The sequence below is a fragment of the Bombina bombina genome, chromosome 12 (genome assembly GCF_027579735.1).
Source record: "Bombina bombina isolate aBomBom1 chromosome 12, aBomBom1.pri, whole genome shotgun sequence".
Taxonomy (NCBI): domain Eukaryota; kingdom Metazoa; phylum Chordata; class Amphibia; order Anura; family Bombinatoridae; genus Bombina; species Bombina bombina.
The window spans coordinates 132,710,281-132,731,436 of NC_069510.1; the positions used below are offsets into that span (position 1 = coordinate 132,710,281).

Genomic DNA, 21,156 nt, shown 5'->3' on the forward strand with positions numbered 1-21,156 from the left:
CATTCCTGCATTTTCAAATAAAGATATCAAGAGAACGAATAAAATTTGATAATAGAAGTAAATTAGAAAGTTGCTTCACATTGGATGGAAAAAAAATTGGTCTTAGTTTCCCTTTGAGGAAAAGCAACATAAATAATTATAAAGTTATTTTACTATTCATATTTTTATATTTATTCATCTTTGAGTCTATTGAATCTAGGTCGATCACACACACACACACAAAAAAACTATGAAACAATACTAAAAACACAAGTTGTGGTATGTAGCAAAACTGTTGCTGAAAAATGTGAAAAAGTTGCTTAGCATAATACAATAATACTTTGTTCTACACCGTGTACCCCTCCATTGGGGTGTCCATCAGACTTCACCAATCTTAAAGGGACACTGAACCCAATTTTTTTCTTTCGTGATTCAGAAAGAGCATGCAATTTTAAGGAGCTTTCTAATTTACTCCTATTATCAATTTTTCTTCATTCTCTTGCTATCTTTATTTAAAAAAGAAGGCATCTAAGCTTTTTTTTGGTTCAGAACTCTGGACAGCCTTTTTTTATTGGTGGATGAATTTATCCACCAATCAGCAAGGACAACCCAGGTTGTTCACCAAAAATGGGCCGGTATCTAAACTTACATTCTTGCATTTCAAATAAAGATACCAAGAGAATGAAGAAAATTTGATAACAGGCGTAAATTAGAATGTTGCTTAAAATTTCATGCTCTATCTGAATCACGAAAGAAAAAATTTGGGTTCAGTGTCCCTTTAAATTTAAAGTCCATTCTTTGTGGTTAAAATATCTATAGACTTTTAGTATGACTAGTTCCACTAATCTGTTTAACCATGTTTGACTAGAAAGTTGTAAAGGGGATTTCCACATCCTGGCTATCACTGATTCAGCACTTTACTATTCATCATTTTTATGGGACATTTATCAGTTAAATGTCTTTTTCATAGCTGATTTTTTTTCTGTAATAGAGGAGTATTCTTGACACTCAATTCACGATTCATGTGGCTGCTGTAGTGTAAATGCTGATCAACCATAGACTATAAATGTGTGTTCTTCAGATGGCCTAGACAAATTGTGAGGTCTTATTCTAATTCCGCTCTTTTTTCTGTCGGCAGCTCTGATGCTGGACATCCTGACAGTGGCTGGGGTACAGAAGCTTATAAAGAGACGTGGTCCTTATGAATTGACCCCTGGGATCCTGGACTACCTTCTCCTGGATGTCTATGCGTTTCCAGCAGGACATGCTAGTAGAGCCATCATGGTGTCAAAGTTCTTCCTCAACCATCTAGTCCTTGCCATACCTCTTCGTATCTTACTGGTCTTATGGGCCTTTTGTGCTGGACTTTCCCGTATCATGATTGGACGGCATCATATTTCTGACGTCCTTGGAGGATTTTTGATTGGTTATTTGCAGTTTAACTTTGTGGAAATCATCTGGCTTTCCTCTAACACTTGCCAGATGTTATCCTCCTTTTGGTGAAACTTTATATAAGGCAACAATATGACCCAATGCAGACATAAAATATTTTGCTTTTTTGGACATTAGCTGGACCTGTAAATTTGTACAACTGTTTGTGTTTACTGGAAATCTCTGGTGAAAATATAAAGAACTGAATTTTATAGTATTTTTACTGTCCCAATAGTTACTATGAATATTCATTTTCTCGTTTTACGTGACACTGGGTAGATTTCACCGAATAATCAAGCTCCAAATGTAGCTTGATGCCCCCATTTCTGCGCAAGCCTTTAGGCTTGCCGGAAACCGCAGTTATGAAGCAGCGCTCTAAAGACCGCTGCTCCATAACTTGTCCTCCTGCTCTGAGGCTGCGGACATCAATCCGCCCGATCCTATACAATCGGGCTGATTGACACCCCCTGCTAACGGCTGATTGGCCGCAAATCTGCAGGGGGCGGCATTGCACAAGCAGTTCACAAGAACTGCTTGTGCAATGATAAATGCCGACATTGTATGTTGTCGGCATTTATCAATGTGCGGCAGACATGATCCGCTACATTGTATCATGTCCGCTCGCACTATGATTAAGGTTATGATAAGTAAAATATTTGCAAGAGAAAGAAAACAGTTTGCAGTGATCATTATTTCTATTCAGATTAGAGGAATAACAATGGGAATATGCTAATGCAAATCTTTGTCCCTTCCACCTACGTTATATAGTCTGTTTATTTCTAGAAATGTTGCACAATCACCACAACAAAGCTCATAACCAATATACCTTTTAGTTTAATAAATCACTTAAAGGGACATAAAAAACATTTTCAAACCAATTAGTCTTTAAATAGGCATGGTTTTTAAGTTTAAAAAAAGAATTACCTGCTCTGAAGTGAATCACTGCCTCCTGGTTTTCAATTTCCATCTAACTACACATTTCCATGTATTACTTCTGTATGGCTCTGAACTGGCTGCAGGCACGTGCACAGTCTGGTATGTAGTCTTGCACCAGTTCCATGAACTGGCTGCAGGCGCGTGCACAGTCTGGTATGTAGTCTTGTACCAGTTCCATGAACTGGCTGCAGGCACGTGCACAGTCTGGTATGTAGTCTTGCACCAGTTCCATGAACTGGCTGCAGGCGCGTGCACAGTCTGGTATGTAGTCTTGTACCAGTTCCATGAACTGGCTGCAGGCACGTGCACAGTCTGGTATGTAGTCTTGTACCAGTTCCATGAACTGGGTGCAGGCACGTGCACAGTCTGGTATGTAGTCTTGTACCAGTTCCATGAACTGGCTGCAGGCACGTGCACAGTCTGGTATGTAGTCTTGTACCAGTTCCATGAACTGGGTGCAGGCACGTGCACAGTCTGGTATGTAGTCTTGTACCAGTTCCATGAACTGGCTGCAGGCACATGCACAGTCTGGTATGTAGTCTTGTACCAGTTCCATGAACTGGCTGCAGGCACATGCACAGTCTGGTATGTAGTCTTGTACCAGTTCCATGAACTGGCTGCAGGCACGTGCACAGTCTGGTATGTAGTCTTGTACCAGTTCCATGAACTGGCTGCAGGCACATGCACAGTCTGGTATGTAGTCTTGCACCAGTTCCATGAACTGGCTGCAGGCGCGTGCACAGTCTGGTATGTAGTCTTGTACCAGTTCCATGAACTGGCTGCAGGCACGTGCACAGTCTGGTATGTAGTCTTGTACCAGTTCCATGAACTGGGTGCAGGCACGTGCACAGTCTGGTATGTAGTCTTGTACCAGTTCCATGAACTGGCTGCAGGCACGTGCACAGTCTGGTATGTAGTCTTGTACCAGTTCCATGAACTGGGTGCAGGCACGTGCACAGTCTGGTATGTAGTCTTGTACCAGTTCCATGAACTGGCTGCAGGCACATGCACAGTCTGGTATGTAGTCTTGCACCAGTTCTCTAATACCCTAAGGTGTAATGTGAACGTGACCTTGCATTCGCATTGCTAGGAAGCTTTGTGCTCAGGAGAGCGTGCTTCCATAGGCTCCAATGTGAGCCTCCTTTTCATGCCACCATACACGGCAGAGAAACAAGCACTGCGAAGGGGGTAAGTCGCGCAGGGATGGGTAGTAAAGTATAAATATATATGAGTATATACATAAATATTTTATGTGTTAATATTTGTAAGCAAATACATATAAATTTACAGATTAAACACAATGCCCATAGACTGCTATATAAAGGCACTTTTCAGTGCCTTTTGTTTCTAAATCCCACACCCACAACTGTAACCAATAAAATTAACTAGCGGTCTGGTTAATTTTTGGAGCGCTAATTGCTAACGTGAGCTCGTGGCAGCATTTACCAGACACTAGTAATGTAAACAGGCGGATTTGCCCATTTATGGGCGTGCAAAAATTAGCGCTCCAATTGTAATCTAGCCCTAAATAAATGTTAGATAGAATGATGCATTCAAAGAAAAGCTTAGTCTGAGAAGAACATGCAGATGTGCAGAAGTTTCATTTGATGTTTAAATATTGTTAAAATAAGTGTAACTGTAGCGAATCATGTCCGCCCGACATCGCTAAATGGTGAAATGCTTGTGCAATGCGGCCACCTGCACATTCGCAGCTAATCGGCTGCTAGCAGGGGGTGTAAATCATCCTGATGATTGCTGTCTGCCACCTCAGAAGTGGTGGATGAGTTAAAGGGGCAGTAAACCCACCATATAATGTTATATAATTCTGCACATAGTGCAGAATTATATAACATTAGGTGAGCGCCATGGTGAAAACAAGGAAGAAGGTAGCACTCTGATGAAAGAAAACCCTTGTATTGGAGCGCCATGTTTCTAAATCAAAGTATGCCACAGATATTTTCCTACAAAAATGTATGTTACAGACCGCCGCTCCTGGCTCTACTGAGCTGTCTAGTCACAGTCGGCACGATCGCGGCATTAAAATTAATGTAGCTCTCTCCTGGTCTGGTAGCGGGAGCGAGCTACATTCATTTTAATGGCGCGATCGGGCCGGCTGTGACTAGACAGTGTGCCCGATGCACTTAGAAAAAAACAGACCCACTCAGTAGAGCCAGGAGCGGAGGTCTGTAAAATACATTTTTTGTAGGAAAATATCTGTGGCATACTTTGATTTAGAAACATGGTGCTAACCTAATGTTATATAATTCTGCACTATGTGCAGAATTATATAACATTATTTGGTGGGGTTACTGGCCCTTTAAGGAGCAACGGAAACAGCTGCATTCACAGCATAATAAATCTACCATGGAAGCTGCCATGTTGTAACTTAGGTCATCTTCTCTGTTTTTGCCAATTGCAGACAGCTATACATAGGTCACAAGAGTGCAACCAATGGCTGTGTGTAATATAACAGTGTTCTGCATTTCCATTTCTAACAGGAACTGAAATACAGTTTCATTATCACAGGAAAGGGGTACAAAATCAGTAATGAGGAGTTTATTTCAGAGTTGTTGTTTTTTTATTTATACAAGTTATCATTTTGTATTACTATCTCAAAGTGTTTAATATCCCTTAAATTTGACCTGCTAACTGCTGTCTTGGAGCTTCTGAGAACAATATATGCAGATATAGACTTGCTAAGACACTATTGAAAGTTTTACAAGCAGGTGGCATTTTATTAACTAAATAGTCATGATTTTATCTTTGCTGCTGCAGAGATTGATAGCAATATAAATGCTCCAATAAATCAGTATTTTTGTATGAATTCCAGTCCAAGTACATGAAGTGCCTGACGTGTTAAGCTCCTGCTAGGCAAAGCCTCAGTATATACATGGGGGAGATTACATGTTATAAATTGTGCAACACTATTCAGCTGCCTTACTTCCTCACCCCTTGCCTCCTACCCTCCCTGGTATTATATATCACATCTCATGGCTTCCCCTTACCTGACATCTGACTACACACTGCTAACCTTCAGTGTAACAGATGAGCACACATAACCTGCTAGCACTAATACAGATTCTACCTTCCCTGGTATTATATAGCACATATCATGACTTCCCCTTACCTGACACATGACTACACACTGCTAACCTTCAGTGTTACAGATGAGCACACATACTTGCTAGCACTAATACAGATTCTACCCTCCCTGGTATTTATATTTCTCATCTCATGACTTCCCCTTACCTGGCACCTGACTACACACTGCTAACCTTTAGTGTAACAGATGAGCACAAATACCTGCTAGCACTAATACAGATTCTACCCTCCGTGGTATTATATATCTCATCTCATGGCTTCCCCTTACCTGACACCTGACTACACACTGCTAACCTTTAGTGTAACAGATGAGCACACATACCTGCTAGCACTAATACAGATTCTACCCTCCGTGGTATTATATATCTCATCTCATGGCTTCCCCTTACCTGACACCTGACTACACACTGCTAACCTTTAGTGTAACAGATGAGCACACATACCTGCTAGCACTAATACAGAGTCTACCCTCCGTGGTATTATATATCTCATCTCATGGCTTCCCCTTACCTGACACCTGACTACACACTGCTAACCTTTAGTGTAACAGATGAGCACAAATACCTGCTAGCACTAATACAGATTCTACCCTCCGTGGTATTATATATCTCATCTCCTGGCTTCCCCTTACCTGACACCTGACTACACACTGCTAACCTTTAGTGTAACAGATGAGCACACATACCTGCTAGCACTAATACAGATTATACCCTCCCTGGTATTATATATCTCATCTCCTGGCTTCCCCTTACCTGACACCTGACTACACACTGCTAACCTTCAGTGTAACAGATGAGCACACATACCTGCTAGCACTACTACAGATTCTACCCTATCTGGTATTATATATCTCATCTCCTGGCTTCCCCTTACCTGACACCTGACTACACACTGCTAACCTTTAGTGTAACAGATGAGCACACATACCTGCTAGCACTAATACAGATTCTACCCTCCCTGGTATTATATATCACATCTCATGGCTTCCCCTTACTTGACACCTGACTACACACTGCTAACCTTCAGTGTAACAGATGAGCACACATAACCTGCTAGCACTAATACAGATTCTACCCTCCCTGGTATTATATATCACATCTCATGGCTTCCCCTTACTTGACACCTGACTACACATTACTAACCTTCAGTGTAACAGATGAGCACACATACCTGCTAGCACTATTACAGATTATACCCTCCCTGGTATTATCTATCACATCTCATGGATTCCCCTTACCTGACACCTGACTACACAGTGCTAACCTTCAGTGTAACAGATGAGCACACATACCTGCTAGCGCTAATACAGATTCTACCCTCCCTGGTATTATATATCACATCTCATGGCTTCCCCTTACCTGACACCTGACTACACAGTGCTAACCTTCAGTGTAACAGATGAGCACACATACCTGCTAGCACTATTACAGATTATACCCTCCCTGGTATTATATATCACATCTCATGGCTTCCCCTTACCTGACACATGACTACACACTGCTAACCTTCAGTGTAACAGATGAGCACACACACCTGCTAGCAGTAATACAGATGATAAACTCCCTTGTATTATATATCTCATCTCATGGCTTCCCCTTACCTGACACCACACTGCTAACCTTCAGTGTAACAAATGAGCACACATACCTACTAGCACTAATACAGATTATACCCTCCCTGGTATTATATGTCACATTTCATGGTTTCCCCTTACCTGAGACCTGACTACACACTGCTAACCTTCAGTGTAACAGATCAGCACACATACTTGCTAGCACTAATACAGAGTCTACCCTCCCTGGTATTATCTATCACATCTCATGGCTCCCCCTTACCTGACTACGCAGTACTAACCTCCAGTGTAACAGATGAGCACACATACCTGCTAGCAGTAATACAGATGATACCCTCCCTGGTATTATCTATCACATCTCATGACTTCTCCTTACCTGACTACACACTGCTAACCTTCAGTGTAACAGATGAGCACACATACCTGCTAGCACTAATACAGATTCTACCCTCCCTGGTGTTATATATCAGATATCATGGCTTCCCCTTACCTGAGACCTGACTACACACTGCTAATCTTCAGTGTAACAGATGAGCACACATACCTCTAGCCAGGGCAGCCACTAGAAAATCTGGGGCCAGTGACTAAACCATTGGGTTGGGCCCCCACTCCACTATTTAAATAGCCATTAAAATATATTCTTCAGTGATGTCTCGTAGTAACATACATACAGAAATAGATTCACACACAGACACACACATACAAAGAAAGACGTACACACAGACTTACTCAAACACAGACTCACTCAAAACACACCCACTCACTCAAAACACACACTCAAGCAGAGACTAACTCAAACATATACAGACACACATATACACAAACATACACAGACAAACACACACAGATTCACTCAAATACACACAGACAGAGATTTACAGATATATACACAGACACACAAATACAGACCCTGTCAAACACACACTCAAAAATTAAGACAGCCTGACATAGATGCACAATAGTAGACAGCAATTGAATTTGTAGGAGGGAGAAAAAAAAACAAAATAATCGTATGTATTTTTTTTTACCTATTATGCATCTGTGCATATATATACATATTATTATTGTATTGTCAGCAATACAAACTCATACAAAGCATCTCACCCAGACACAAAACATACACACTGGCACACACATACACATTGGGGCATATTTAACATTGTGTGAGCGGACATGATACGAAGTAGCGTATCATGTCCGCCGCATATCGATAAATCCCAACAGCATACGCTGTCAGCATTTATCATTGCACCAGCAGTTCTTGTGAACTGCTGGTGCAATGCCGCCCCCTGCAGATTTGCGGCCAATCAGCTGCTAGCAGGGGGTCTCAATCAACCCGATTGTATTCGATCAGGTTGATTTCGTTAGACCGCTGCTTCATAACTTCTGTTTCCGGCTCGCCGGGGCATCAAGTTCCATACGGAGTTTGATAAATATGCCCCATTGTCAGCAGCTCCCCCAGACACAAAACAAACACACTGGCACACACACACATTGTCAGTTATACACACTCATACGAAGCAGCAGCTCCCTCAGACACAAAACATACACACTTGCACACACACACATTGTCAGTTATACACACTCATACATAGCAGCTCCCCCAGACACAAAACATACACAGTGGCACACACACACATTGTCAGTTATACAAACTCATACAAAGCAGCTCCCCTAGACACAAAACATACACACTGGCACACACACACATTGTCAGTAATACACACTCATGCAAAGCAGCTCCCCCAGACACAAAACATACACACTGGCACACACACACATTGTCAGTAATACAAACTCATACAAAGCAGCTCCCCCAGACACAAAACATACACACTGGCACACACACACATTGTCAGTTATACACACTCATACAAAGCAGCTCCCCCAGACACAAAACATACACACTGGCACACACACACACACACATTGTCAGTAATACACACTCATACAAAGCAGCTCCCCCAGACACAAAACATACACACTGGCATACACACACACACACACACACACATTGTCAGTAATACACACTCATACAAAGCAGCTCCCCCAGACACAAAACATACACACTGGCATACACACACACATTGTCAGTAATACACACTCATACAAAGCAGCTCCCCCAGACACAAAACATACACACTGGCACACACACACACACACACACACACATTGTCAGTAATACACACTCATACAAAGCAGCTCCCCCAGACACAAAACATACACACTGGCACACACACACACACACATTGTCAGTAATACACACTCATACAAAGCAGCTCCCCCAGACACAAAACATACACACTGGCACACACACACACACACACACACATTGTCAGTAATACACACTCATACAAAGCAGCTCCCCCAGACACAAAACATACACACTGGCATACACACACACACACACATTGTCAGTAATACACACCCATACAAAGCAGCTCCCCCAGAAACAAAACATACACACTGGCACACACACACATTGTCAGTAATACACACTCATACAAAGCAGCTCCCCCAGACACAAAACATACACACTGGCATACACACACACACACACATTGTCAGTAATACAAACTCATACAAAGCAGCTCCCCCAGACACAAAACATACACACTGGCATACACACACACACATTGTCAGTAATACACACCCATACAAAGCAGCTCCCCCAGACACAAAACATACACACTGGCACACACACACATTGTCAGTAATACACACTCATACAAAGCAGCTCCCCCAGACACAAAACATACACACTGGCACACACACACATTGTCAGTAATACAAACTCATACAAAGCAGCTCCCCCAGACACAACACTGGCACACACACACACACACATTGTCAGTAATACAAACTCATACAGAGCAGCTCCCCCAGACACAAAACATACACACTGGCACACACACACATTGTCAGTAATACACACTCATACAAAGCAGCTCCCCCAGACACAACACTGGCACACACACACACACATTGTCAGTTATGCACACTCATACAGAGCAGCTCCCCCAGACACAACACTGGCACACACACACACACACACACACATTGTCAGTAATACACACTCATACAAAGCAGCTCCCCCCAGACACAACACTGGCACACACACATACACACATTGTCAGTAATACACACTCATACAAAGCAGCTCCCCCCCCAGACACAACACTGGCACACACACACATTGTCAGTAATACAAACTCATACAAAGCAGCTCCCCCAGACACAACACTGGCACACACACACACATTGTCAGTAATACAAACTCATACAAAGCAGCTCCCCCAGACACAACACTGGCACACACACACACATTGTTAGTAATACAAACTCATACAAAGCAGCTCCCCCCCAGACACAACACTGGCACACACACACATTGTCAGTAATACAAACTCATACAAAGCAGCACCCCCAGACACAACACTGGCACACACACACACATTGTCAGTTATGCACACTCATACAAAGCAGCTCCCCCAGACACAACACTGGCACACACACACACATTGTCAGTTATGCACACTCATACAAAGCAGCTCCCCCAGACACAACACTGGCACACACACACATTGTCAGTTATACACACTCATACAGAGCAGCTCCCCCAGACACAACACTGGCACACACACACACACACATTGTCAGTAATACACACTCATACAGAGCAGCTCCCCCAGACACAACACTGGCACACACACACACACATTGTCAGTAATACAAACTCATACAGAGCAGCTCCCCCAGACACAACACTGGCACACACACACATACATTGTCAGTAATACAAACTCATACAGAGCAGCTCCCCCAGACACAACACTGGCACACACACACACACATTGTCAGTAATACAAACTCATACAGAGCAGCTCCCCCAGACACAACACTGGCACACACACACACACATTGTCAGTAATACAAACTCATACAAAGCAGCTCTGCCAGACACAACACTGGCACACACACACATACATTGTCAGTAATTCACACTCATACAGAGCAGCTCCCCCAGACACAACACTGGCACACACACACACACATTGTCAGTAATACAAACTCATACAGAGCAGCTCCCCCAGACACAACACTGGCACACACACACACACATTGTCAGTAATACAAACTCATACAAAGCAGCTCTGCCAGACACAACACTGGCACACACACACACATTGTCAGTAATACACACTCATACAAAGCAGCTCCCCCAGACACAACACTGGCACACACACACATTGTCAGTAATACAAACTCATACAGAGCAGCTCCCCCAGACACAACACTGGCACACACACACACATTGTCAGTAATACAAACTCATACAGAGCAGCTCCCCCAGACACAACACTGGCACACACACACACATTGTCAGTAATACAAACTCATACAGAGCAGCTCCCCCAGACACAACACTGGCATACACACACACACACATTGTCAGTAATACAAACTCATACAAAGCAGCTCCCCCAGACACAACACTGGCACACACACACATTGTCAGTAATACACACTCATACAAAGCAGCTCCCCCAGACACAACACTGGCACACACACACATTGTCAGTAATACAAACTCATACAGAGCAGCTCCCCCAGACACAACACTGGCACACACACACATTGTCAGTAATACACACTCATACAGAGCAGCTCCCCCAGACACAACACTGGCACACACACACACATTGTCAGTAATAAAAACTCATACAAAGCAGCTCCCCCAGACACAACACTGGCACACACACACATACACATTGTCAGTTATGCACACTCATACAAAGCAGCTCCCCCAGACACAACACTGGCACACACACACACACACATTGTCAGTTATGCACACTCATACAAAGCAGCTCCCCCAGACACAACACTGGCACACACACACATTGTCAGTAATACAAACTCATACAGAGCAGCTCCCCCAGACACAACACTGGCACACACACACACATTGTTAGTAATACAAACTCATACAGAGCAGCACCCCCAGACACAAAACATACACACTGGCATACACACACACACATTGTCAGTAATACACACTCATACAAAGCAGCTCCCCCAGACACAAAACATACACACTGGCACACACACACACACACATTGTCAGTAATACACACTCATACAAAGCAGCTCCCCCAGACACAAAACATACACACTGGCATACACACACACACACACACACACACACATTGTCAGTAATACACACCCATACAAAGCAGCTCCCCCAGAAACAAAACATACACACTGGCACACACACACATTGTCAGTAATACACACTCATACAAAGCAGCTCCCCCAGACACAAAACATACACACTGGCATACACACACACACACACACATTGTCAGTAATACAAACTCATACAAAGCAGCTCCCCCAGACACAACACTGGCACACACACACACACATTGTCAGTAATACAAACTCATACAAAGCAGCTCTGCCAGACACAACACTGGCACACACACACACACATTGTCAGTAATACACACTCATACAAAGCAGCTCCCCCAGACACAACACTGGCACACACACACATTGTCAGTAATACAAACTCATACAGAGCAGCTCCCCCAGACACAACACTGGCACACACACACACATTGTCAGTAATACAAACTCATACAGAGCAGCTCCCCCAGACACAACACTGGCACACACACACACATTGTCAGTAATACAAACTCATACAGAGCAGCTCCCCCAGACACAACACTGGCATACACACACACACACATTGTCAGTAATACAAACTCATACAAAGCAGCTCCCCCAGACACAACACTGGCACACACACACATTGTCAGTAATACACACTCATACAAAGCAGCTCCCCCAGACACAACACTGGCACACACACACATTGTCAGTAATACAAACTCATACAGAGCAGCTCCCCCAGACACAACACTGGCACACACACACACACACACATTGTCAGTAATACACACTCATACAGAGCAGCTCCCCCAGACACAACACTGGCACACACACACACATTGTCAGTAATAAAAACTCATACAAAGCAGCTCCCCCAGACACAACACTGGCACACACACACATACACATTGTCAGTTATGCACACTCATACAAAGCAGCTCCCCCAGACACAACACTGGCACACACACACACACACATTGTCAGTTATGCACACTCATACAAAGCAGCTCCCCCAGACACAACACTGGCACACACACACATTGTCAGTAATACAAACTCATACAGAGCAGCTCCCCCAGACACAACACTGGCACACACACACACATTGTTAGTAATACAAACTCATACAGAGCAGCACCCCCAGACACAAAACATACACACTGGCACACACACACACACACACATTGTCAGTAATACACACTCATACAAAGCAGCTCCCCCAGACACAAAACATACACACTGGCACACACACACACACATTGTCAGTAATACACACTCATACAGAGCAGCTCCCCCAGACACAAAACATACACACTGGCATACACACACACACACACACACATTGTCAGTAATACACACCCATACAAAGCAGCTCCCCCAGAAACAAAACATACACACTGGCACACACACACATTGTCAGTAATACACACTCATACAAAGCAGCTCCCCCAGACACAAAACATACACACTGGCATACACACACACACACACACACACACATTGTCAGTAATACAAACTCATACAAAGCAGCTCCCCCAGACACAAAACATACACACTGGCATACACACACACACACACATTGTCAGTAATACACACCCATACAAAGCAGCTCCCCCAGACACAAAACATACACACTGGCACACACACACATTGTCAGTAATACACACTCATACAAAGCAGCTCCCCCAGACACAAAACATACACACTGGCACACACACACATTGTCAGTAATACAAACTCATACAAAGCAGCTCCCCCAGACACAACACTGGCACACACACACACACATTGTCAGTAATACAAACTCATACAGAGCAGCTCCCCCAGACACAAAACATACACACTGGCACACACACACATTGTCAGTAATACACACTCATACAAAGCAGCTCCCCCAGACACAACACTGGCACACACACACACACACACACACATTGTCAGTTATGCACACTCATACAGAGCAGCTCCCCCAGACACAACACTGGCACACACACACACACACACATTGTCAGTAATACACACTCATACAAAGCAGCTCCCCCCAGACACAACACTGGCACACACACATACACACATTGTCAGTAATACACACTCATACAAAGCAGCTCCCCCCCAGACACAACACTGGCACACACACACATTGTCAGTAATACAAACTCATACAAAGCAGCTCCCCCAGACACAACACTGGCACACACACACACATTGTCAGTAATACAAACTCATACAAAGCAGCTCCCCCAGACACAACACTGGCACACACACACACATTGTTAGTAATACAAACTCATACAAAGCAGCTCCCCCCCAGACACAACACTGGCACACACACACATTGTCAGTAATACAAACTCATACAAAGCAGCACCCCCAGACACAACACTGGCACACACACACACATTGTCAGTTATGCACACTCATACAAAGCAGCTCCCCCAGACACAACACTGGCACACACACACACATTGTCAGTTATGCACACTCATACAAAGCAGCTCCCCCAGACACAACACTGGCACACACACACATTGTCAGTTATACACACTCATACAGAGCAGCTCCCCCAGACACAACACTGGCACACACACACACACACACATTGTCAGTAATACACACTCATACAGAGCAGCTCCCCCAGACACAACACTGGCACACACACACACACATTGTCAGTAATACAAACTCATACAGAGCAGCTCCCCCAGACACAACACTGGCACACACACACACACACATTGTCAGTAATACAAACTCATACAGAGCAGCTCCCCCAAACACAACACTGGCACACACACACATACATTGTCAGTAATACAAACTCATACAGAGCAGCTCCCCCAGACACAACACTGGCACACACACACACACATTGTCAGTAATACAAACTCATACAGAGCAGCTCCCCCAGACACAACACTGGCACACACACACACACACACATTGTCAGTAATACAAACTCATACAAAGCAGCTCTGCCAGACACAACACTGGCACACACACACATACATTGTCAGTAATACACACTCATACAGAGCAGCTCCCCCAGACACAACACTGGCACACACACACACACACATTGTCAGTAATACAAACTCATACAGAGCAGCTCCCCCAGACACAACACTGGCACACACACACACACATTGTCAGTAATACAAACTCATACAAAGCAGCTCTGCCAGACACAACACTGGCACACACACACACATTGTCAGTAATACACACTCATACAAAGCAGCTCCCCCAGACACAACACTGGCACACACACACATTGTCAGTAATACAAACTCATACAGAGCAGCTCCCCCAGACACAACACTGGCACACACACACACATTGTCAGTAATACAAACTCATACAGAGCAGCTCCCCCAGACACAACACTGGCACACACACACACATTGTCAGTAATACAAACTCATACAGAGCAGCTCCCCCAGACACAACACTGGCATACACACACACACACATTGTCAGTAATACAAACTCATACAAAGCAGCTCCCCCAGACACAACACTGGCACACACACACATTGTCAGTAATACACACTCATACAAAGCAGCTCCCCCAGACACAACACTGGCACACACACACATTGTCAGTAATACAAACTCATACAGAGCAGCTCCCCCAGACACAACACTGGCACACACACACACACACACACACACACACACATTGTCAGTAATACACACTCATACAGAGCAGCTCCCCCAGACACAACACTGGCACACACACACACATTGTCAGTAATAAAAACTCATACAAAGCAGCTCCCCCAGACACAACACTGGCACACACACACATACACATTGTCAGTTATGCACACTCATACAAAGCAGCTCCCCCAGACACAACACTGGCACACACACACACACACACATTGTCAGTTATGCACACTCATACAAAGCAGCTCCCCCAGACACAACACTGGCACACACACACATTGTCAGTAATACAAACTCATACAGAGCAGCTCCCCCAGACACAACACTGGCACACACACACACATTGTTAGTAATACAAACTCATACAGAGCAGCACCCCCAGACACAACACTGGCACACACACACACATTGTCAGTAATACAAACTCATACAGAGCAGCTCCCCCAGACACAACACTGGCACACACACACACATTGTTAGTAATACAAACTCATACAGAGCAGCACCCCCAGACACAACACTGGCACACACACACACACACACATTGTCAGTAATACACACTCATACAGAGCAGCGCCCCCAGACACAACACTGGCACACACACACACATTGTCAGTAATACAAACTCATACAGAGCAGCACCCCCAGACACAACACTGGCACACACACACATACATTGTCAGTAATACAAACTCATACAAAGCAGCTCCCCCAGACACAACACTGGCACACACACACACACACACACACATTGTCAGTAATACAAACTCATACAAAGCAGCTCCCCCAGACACAACACTGGCACACACACACACACATTGTCAGTAATACAAACTCATACAGAGCAGCTCCCCCAGACACAACACTGGCACACACACACACACACACATTGTCAGTAATACAAACTCATACAAAGCAGCTCTGCCAGACACAACACTGGCACACACACACATACATTGTCAGTAATACACACTCATACAGAGCAGCTCCCCCAGACACAACACTGGCACACACACACACACACATTGTCAGTAATACAAACTCATACAGAGCAGCTCCCCCAGACACAACACTGGCACACACACACACACATTGTCAGTAATACAAACTCATACAAAGCAGCTCTGCCAGACACAACACTGGCACACACACACACATTGTCAGTAATACACACTCATACAAAGCAGCTCCCCCAGACACAACACTGGCACACACACACATTGTCAGTAATACAAACTCATACAGAGCAGCTCCCCCAGACACAACACTGGCACACACACACACATTGTCAGTAATACAAACTCATACAGAGCAGCTCCCCCAGACACAACACTGGCACACACACACACATTGTCAGTAATACAAACTCATACAGAGCAGCTCCCCCAGACACAACACTGGCATACACACACACACACATTGTCAGTAATACAAACTCATACAAAGCAGCTCCCCCAGACACAACACTGGCACACACACACATTGTCAGTAATACACACTCATACAAAGCAGCTCCCCCAGACACAACACTGGCACACACACACATTGTCAGTAATACAAACTCATACAGAGCAGCTCCCCCAGACACAACACTGGCACACACACACACACACACACACACACACACATTGTCAGTAATACACACTCATACAGAGCAGCTCCCCCAGACACAACACTGGCACACACACACACATTGTCAGTAATAAAAACTCATACAAAGCAGCTCCCCCAGACACAACACTGGCACACACACACATACACATTGTCAGTTATGCACACTCATACAAAGCAGCTCCCCCAGACACAACACTGGCACACACACACACACACACATTGTCAGTTATGCACACTCATACAAAGCAGCTCCCCCAGACACAACACTGGCACACACACACATTGTCAGTAATACAAACTCATACAGAGCAGCTCCCCCAGACACAACACTGGCACACACACACACATTGTTAGTAATACAAACTCATACAGAGCAGCACCCCCAGACACAACACTGGCACACACACACACATTGTCAGTAATACAAACTCATACAGAGCAGCTCCCCCAGACACAACACTGGCACACACACACACATTGTTAGTAATACAAACTCATACAGAGCAGCACCCCCAGACACAACACTGGCACACACACACACACACACATTGTCAGTAATACACACTCATACAGAGCAGCGCCCCCAGACACAACACTGGCACACACACACACATTGTCAGTAATACAAACTCATACAGAGCAGCACCCCCAGACACAACACTGGCACACACACACATACATTGTCAGTAATACAAACTCATACAAAGCAGCTCCCCCAGACACAACACTGGCACACACACACACACACACACATTGTCAGTAATACAAACTCATACAAAGCAGCTCCCCCAGACACAACACTGGCACACACACACACACACACACACATACATTGTCAGTAATACAAACTCATACAGAGCAGCTCCCCCAGACACAACACTGGCACACACACACACACATTGTCAGTAATACACACTCATACAGAGCAGCTCCCCCAGACACAACACTGGCACACACACACACACACACACACACACACACACACACACATACATTGTCAGTAATACAAACTCATACAGAGCAGCTCCCCCAGACACAACACTGGCACACACACACACACACATTGTCAGTAATACACACTCATACAAAGCAGCACCCCCAGACACAACACTGGCACACACACACACACACACACACACACACATTGTCAGTAATACACACTCATACAAAGCAGCACCCCCAGACACAACACTGGCACACACACACACACACACACACACATTGTCAGTAATACAAACTCATACAGAGCAGCTCCCCCAGACACAACACTGGCACACACACACACACACACACATTGTCAGTAATACACACTCATACAAAGCAGCACCCCCAGACACAACACTGGCACACACACACACATTGTCAGTAATACAAACTCATACAGAGCAGCTCCCCCAGACACAACACTGGCACACACACACACACATTGTCAGTAATACAAACTCATACAAAGCAGCTCCCCCAGACACAACACTGGCACACACACACACACACACACACACATACATTGTCAGTAATACACACTCATACAGAGCAGCTCCCCCAGACACAACACTGGCACACACACACACACACATTGTCAGTAATACACACTCATACAGAGCAGCTCCCCCAGACACAACACTGGCACACACACACACACATTGTCAGTAATACAAACTCATATTAAGCAGCTCCCCCAGACACAACACTGGCACACACACACACACACACACACACATTGTCAGTTATGCACACTCATATTAAGCAGCTCCCCCCAAGACACAACACTGGCACACACACACACACACACACAATGGGGCCTATCTATCAAGCTCCGAACGGAGCTTGACGGCCTCTGTTTCTGGTGAGTCTTCAGACTCGCCAGAAACAGCAGTTATGAAGCAGCGGTCACAAAGACCGTTGCTCCATAACCTGTCCGCCTGCTCTGAGCAGGCGGACAGACATCGCCGGAAATCAACCCGATACGAGTACGATCGGGTTGATTGACACCCAACTGCTGGCGGCCCATTGGCTGCGAGTCTGCAGGGGGCGGCGTTGCACCAGCAGCTCTTGTGAGCTGCTGGTGCAATGCTGAATATGGCGAGCACATTGCCATATGTCAGATCCGGTCCGACAGACCTTGATAAATAGAGGCAATTGTTAGTAATACACACTCATACGAAGCAGCACCCCCAGACACAACACTGGCACACACACACACATTGTCAGTAATACACACTCATACGAAGCAGCACCCCCAGACAAAACACTGGCACACACACACACATTGTCAGTAATACACACTCATACAAAGCAGCTCTGCCAGACACAACACTGGCACACACACACACATTGTCAGTAATACACACTCATACAAAGCAGCTCTGCCAGACACAACACTGGCACACACACACATTGTCAGTAATACACACTCATACAAAGCAGCTCTGCCAGACACAACAATGGCACACACACACACATTGTCAGTAATACACACTCATACAAAGCAGCTCCCCCAGACACAACACTGGCACACACACACACATTGTCAGTAATACAAACTCATACAAAGCAGCTCCCCCAGACACAACACTGGCACACACACACACATTGTCAGTAATACACACTCATACAAAGCAGCTCTGCCAGACACAACACTGGTACACACACACACACACATTGTCAGTAATACACACTCATACAAAGCAGCTCTGCCAGACACAACACTGGCACACACACACACACACACACACACACATTGTCAGTTATGCACACTCATACAAAGCAGCTCTGCCAGACACAACACTGGCACACACACACACACACATTGTCAGTAATACAAACTCATACAAAGCAGCTCTGCCAGACACAACACTGGCACACACACACACACACACACACACACATTGTCAGTAATACACACTCATACAAAGCAGCTCTGCCAGACACAACACTGGCAGACACACACACACACATTGTCAGTTATGCACACTCATACAAAGCAGCTCTGCCAGACACAACACTGGCACACACACACACACATTGTCAGTAATACACACTCATACAAAGCAGCTCTGCCAGACACAACACTGGCACACACACACACACACACATTGTCAGTAATACACACTCATACAAAGCAGCTCTGCCAGACACAACACTGGCACACACACACACATTGTCAGTTATGCACACTCATACAAAGCAGCTCTGCCAGACACAACACTGGCACACACACACACATTGTCAGTAATACACACTCATACAAAGCAGCTCTGCCAGACACAACACTGGCACACACACACACATTGTCAGTAATACACACTCATACAAAGCAGCTCTGCCAGACACAACACTGGCACACACACACACACAGACATTGTCAGTAATACACACTCATACAAAGCAGCTCTGCCAGACACAACACTGGCACACACACACACATTGTCAGTAATACACACTCATACAAAGCAGCTCTGCCAGACACAACACTGGCACACACACACACACACACACATTGTCAGTAATACAAACTCATACAAAGCAGCACCCCCAGACACAACACTGGCACACACACACACATTGTCAGTAATACACACTCATACAAAGCAGCTCTGCCAGACACAACACTGGCACACACACACACACACACACACACATTGTCAGTAATACAAACTCATACAAAGCAG

At 44.8% G+C, this 21,156-nt stretch overlaps 1 protein-coding gene across 1 annotated transcript in view; it reads left to right on the forward strand.

Annotated features, from left to right (window-relative positions):
- PLPP7 (phospholipid phosphatase 7 (inactive)) overlaps positions 1 to 1,627 on the forward strand; it is a 28,844-nt gene extending 27,217 nt beyond the window's left edge. The window contains exon 2 of the mRNA XM_053695969.1: positions 1,118 to 1,627. Coding sequence (XP_053551944.1) covers positions 1,118 to 1,482 — 365 coding nt within the window. The 3' untranslated portion in view covers positions 1,483 to 1,627. The remainder of the gene's footprint in view (positions 1 to 1,117) is intronic.
- Positions 1,628 to 21,156: the final 19,529 nt, after the last annotated feature.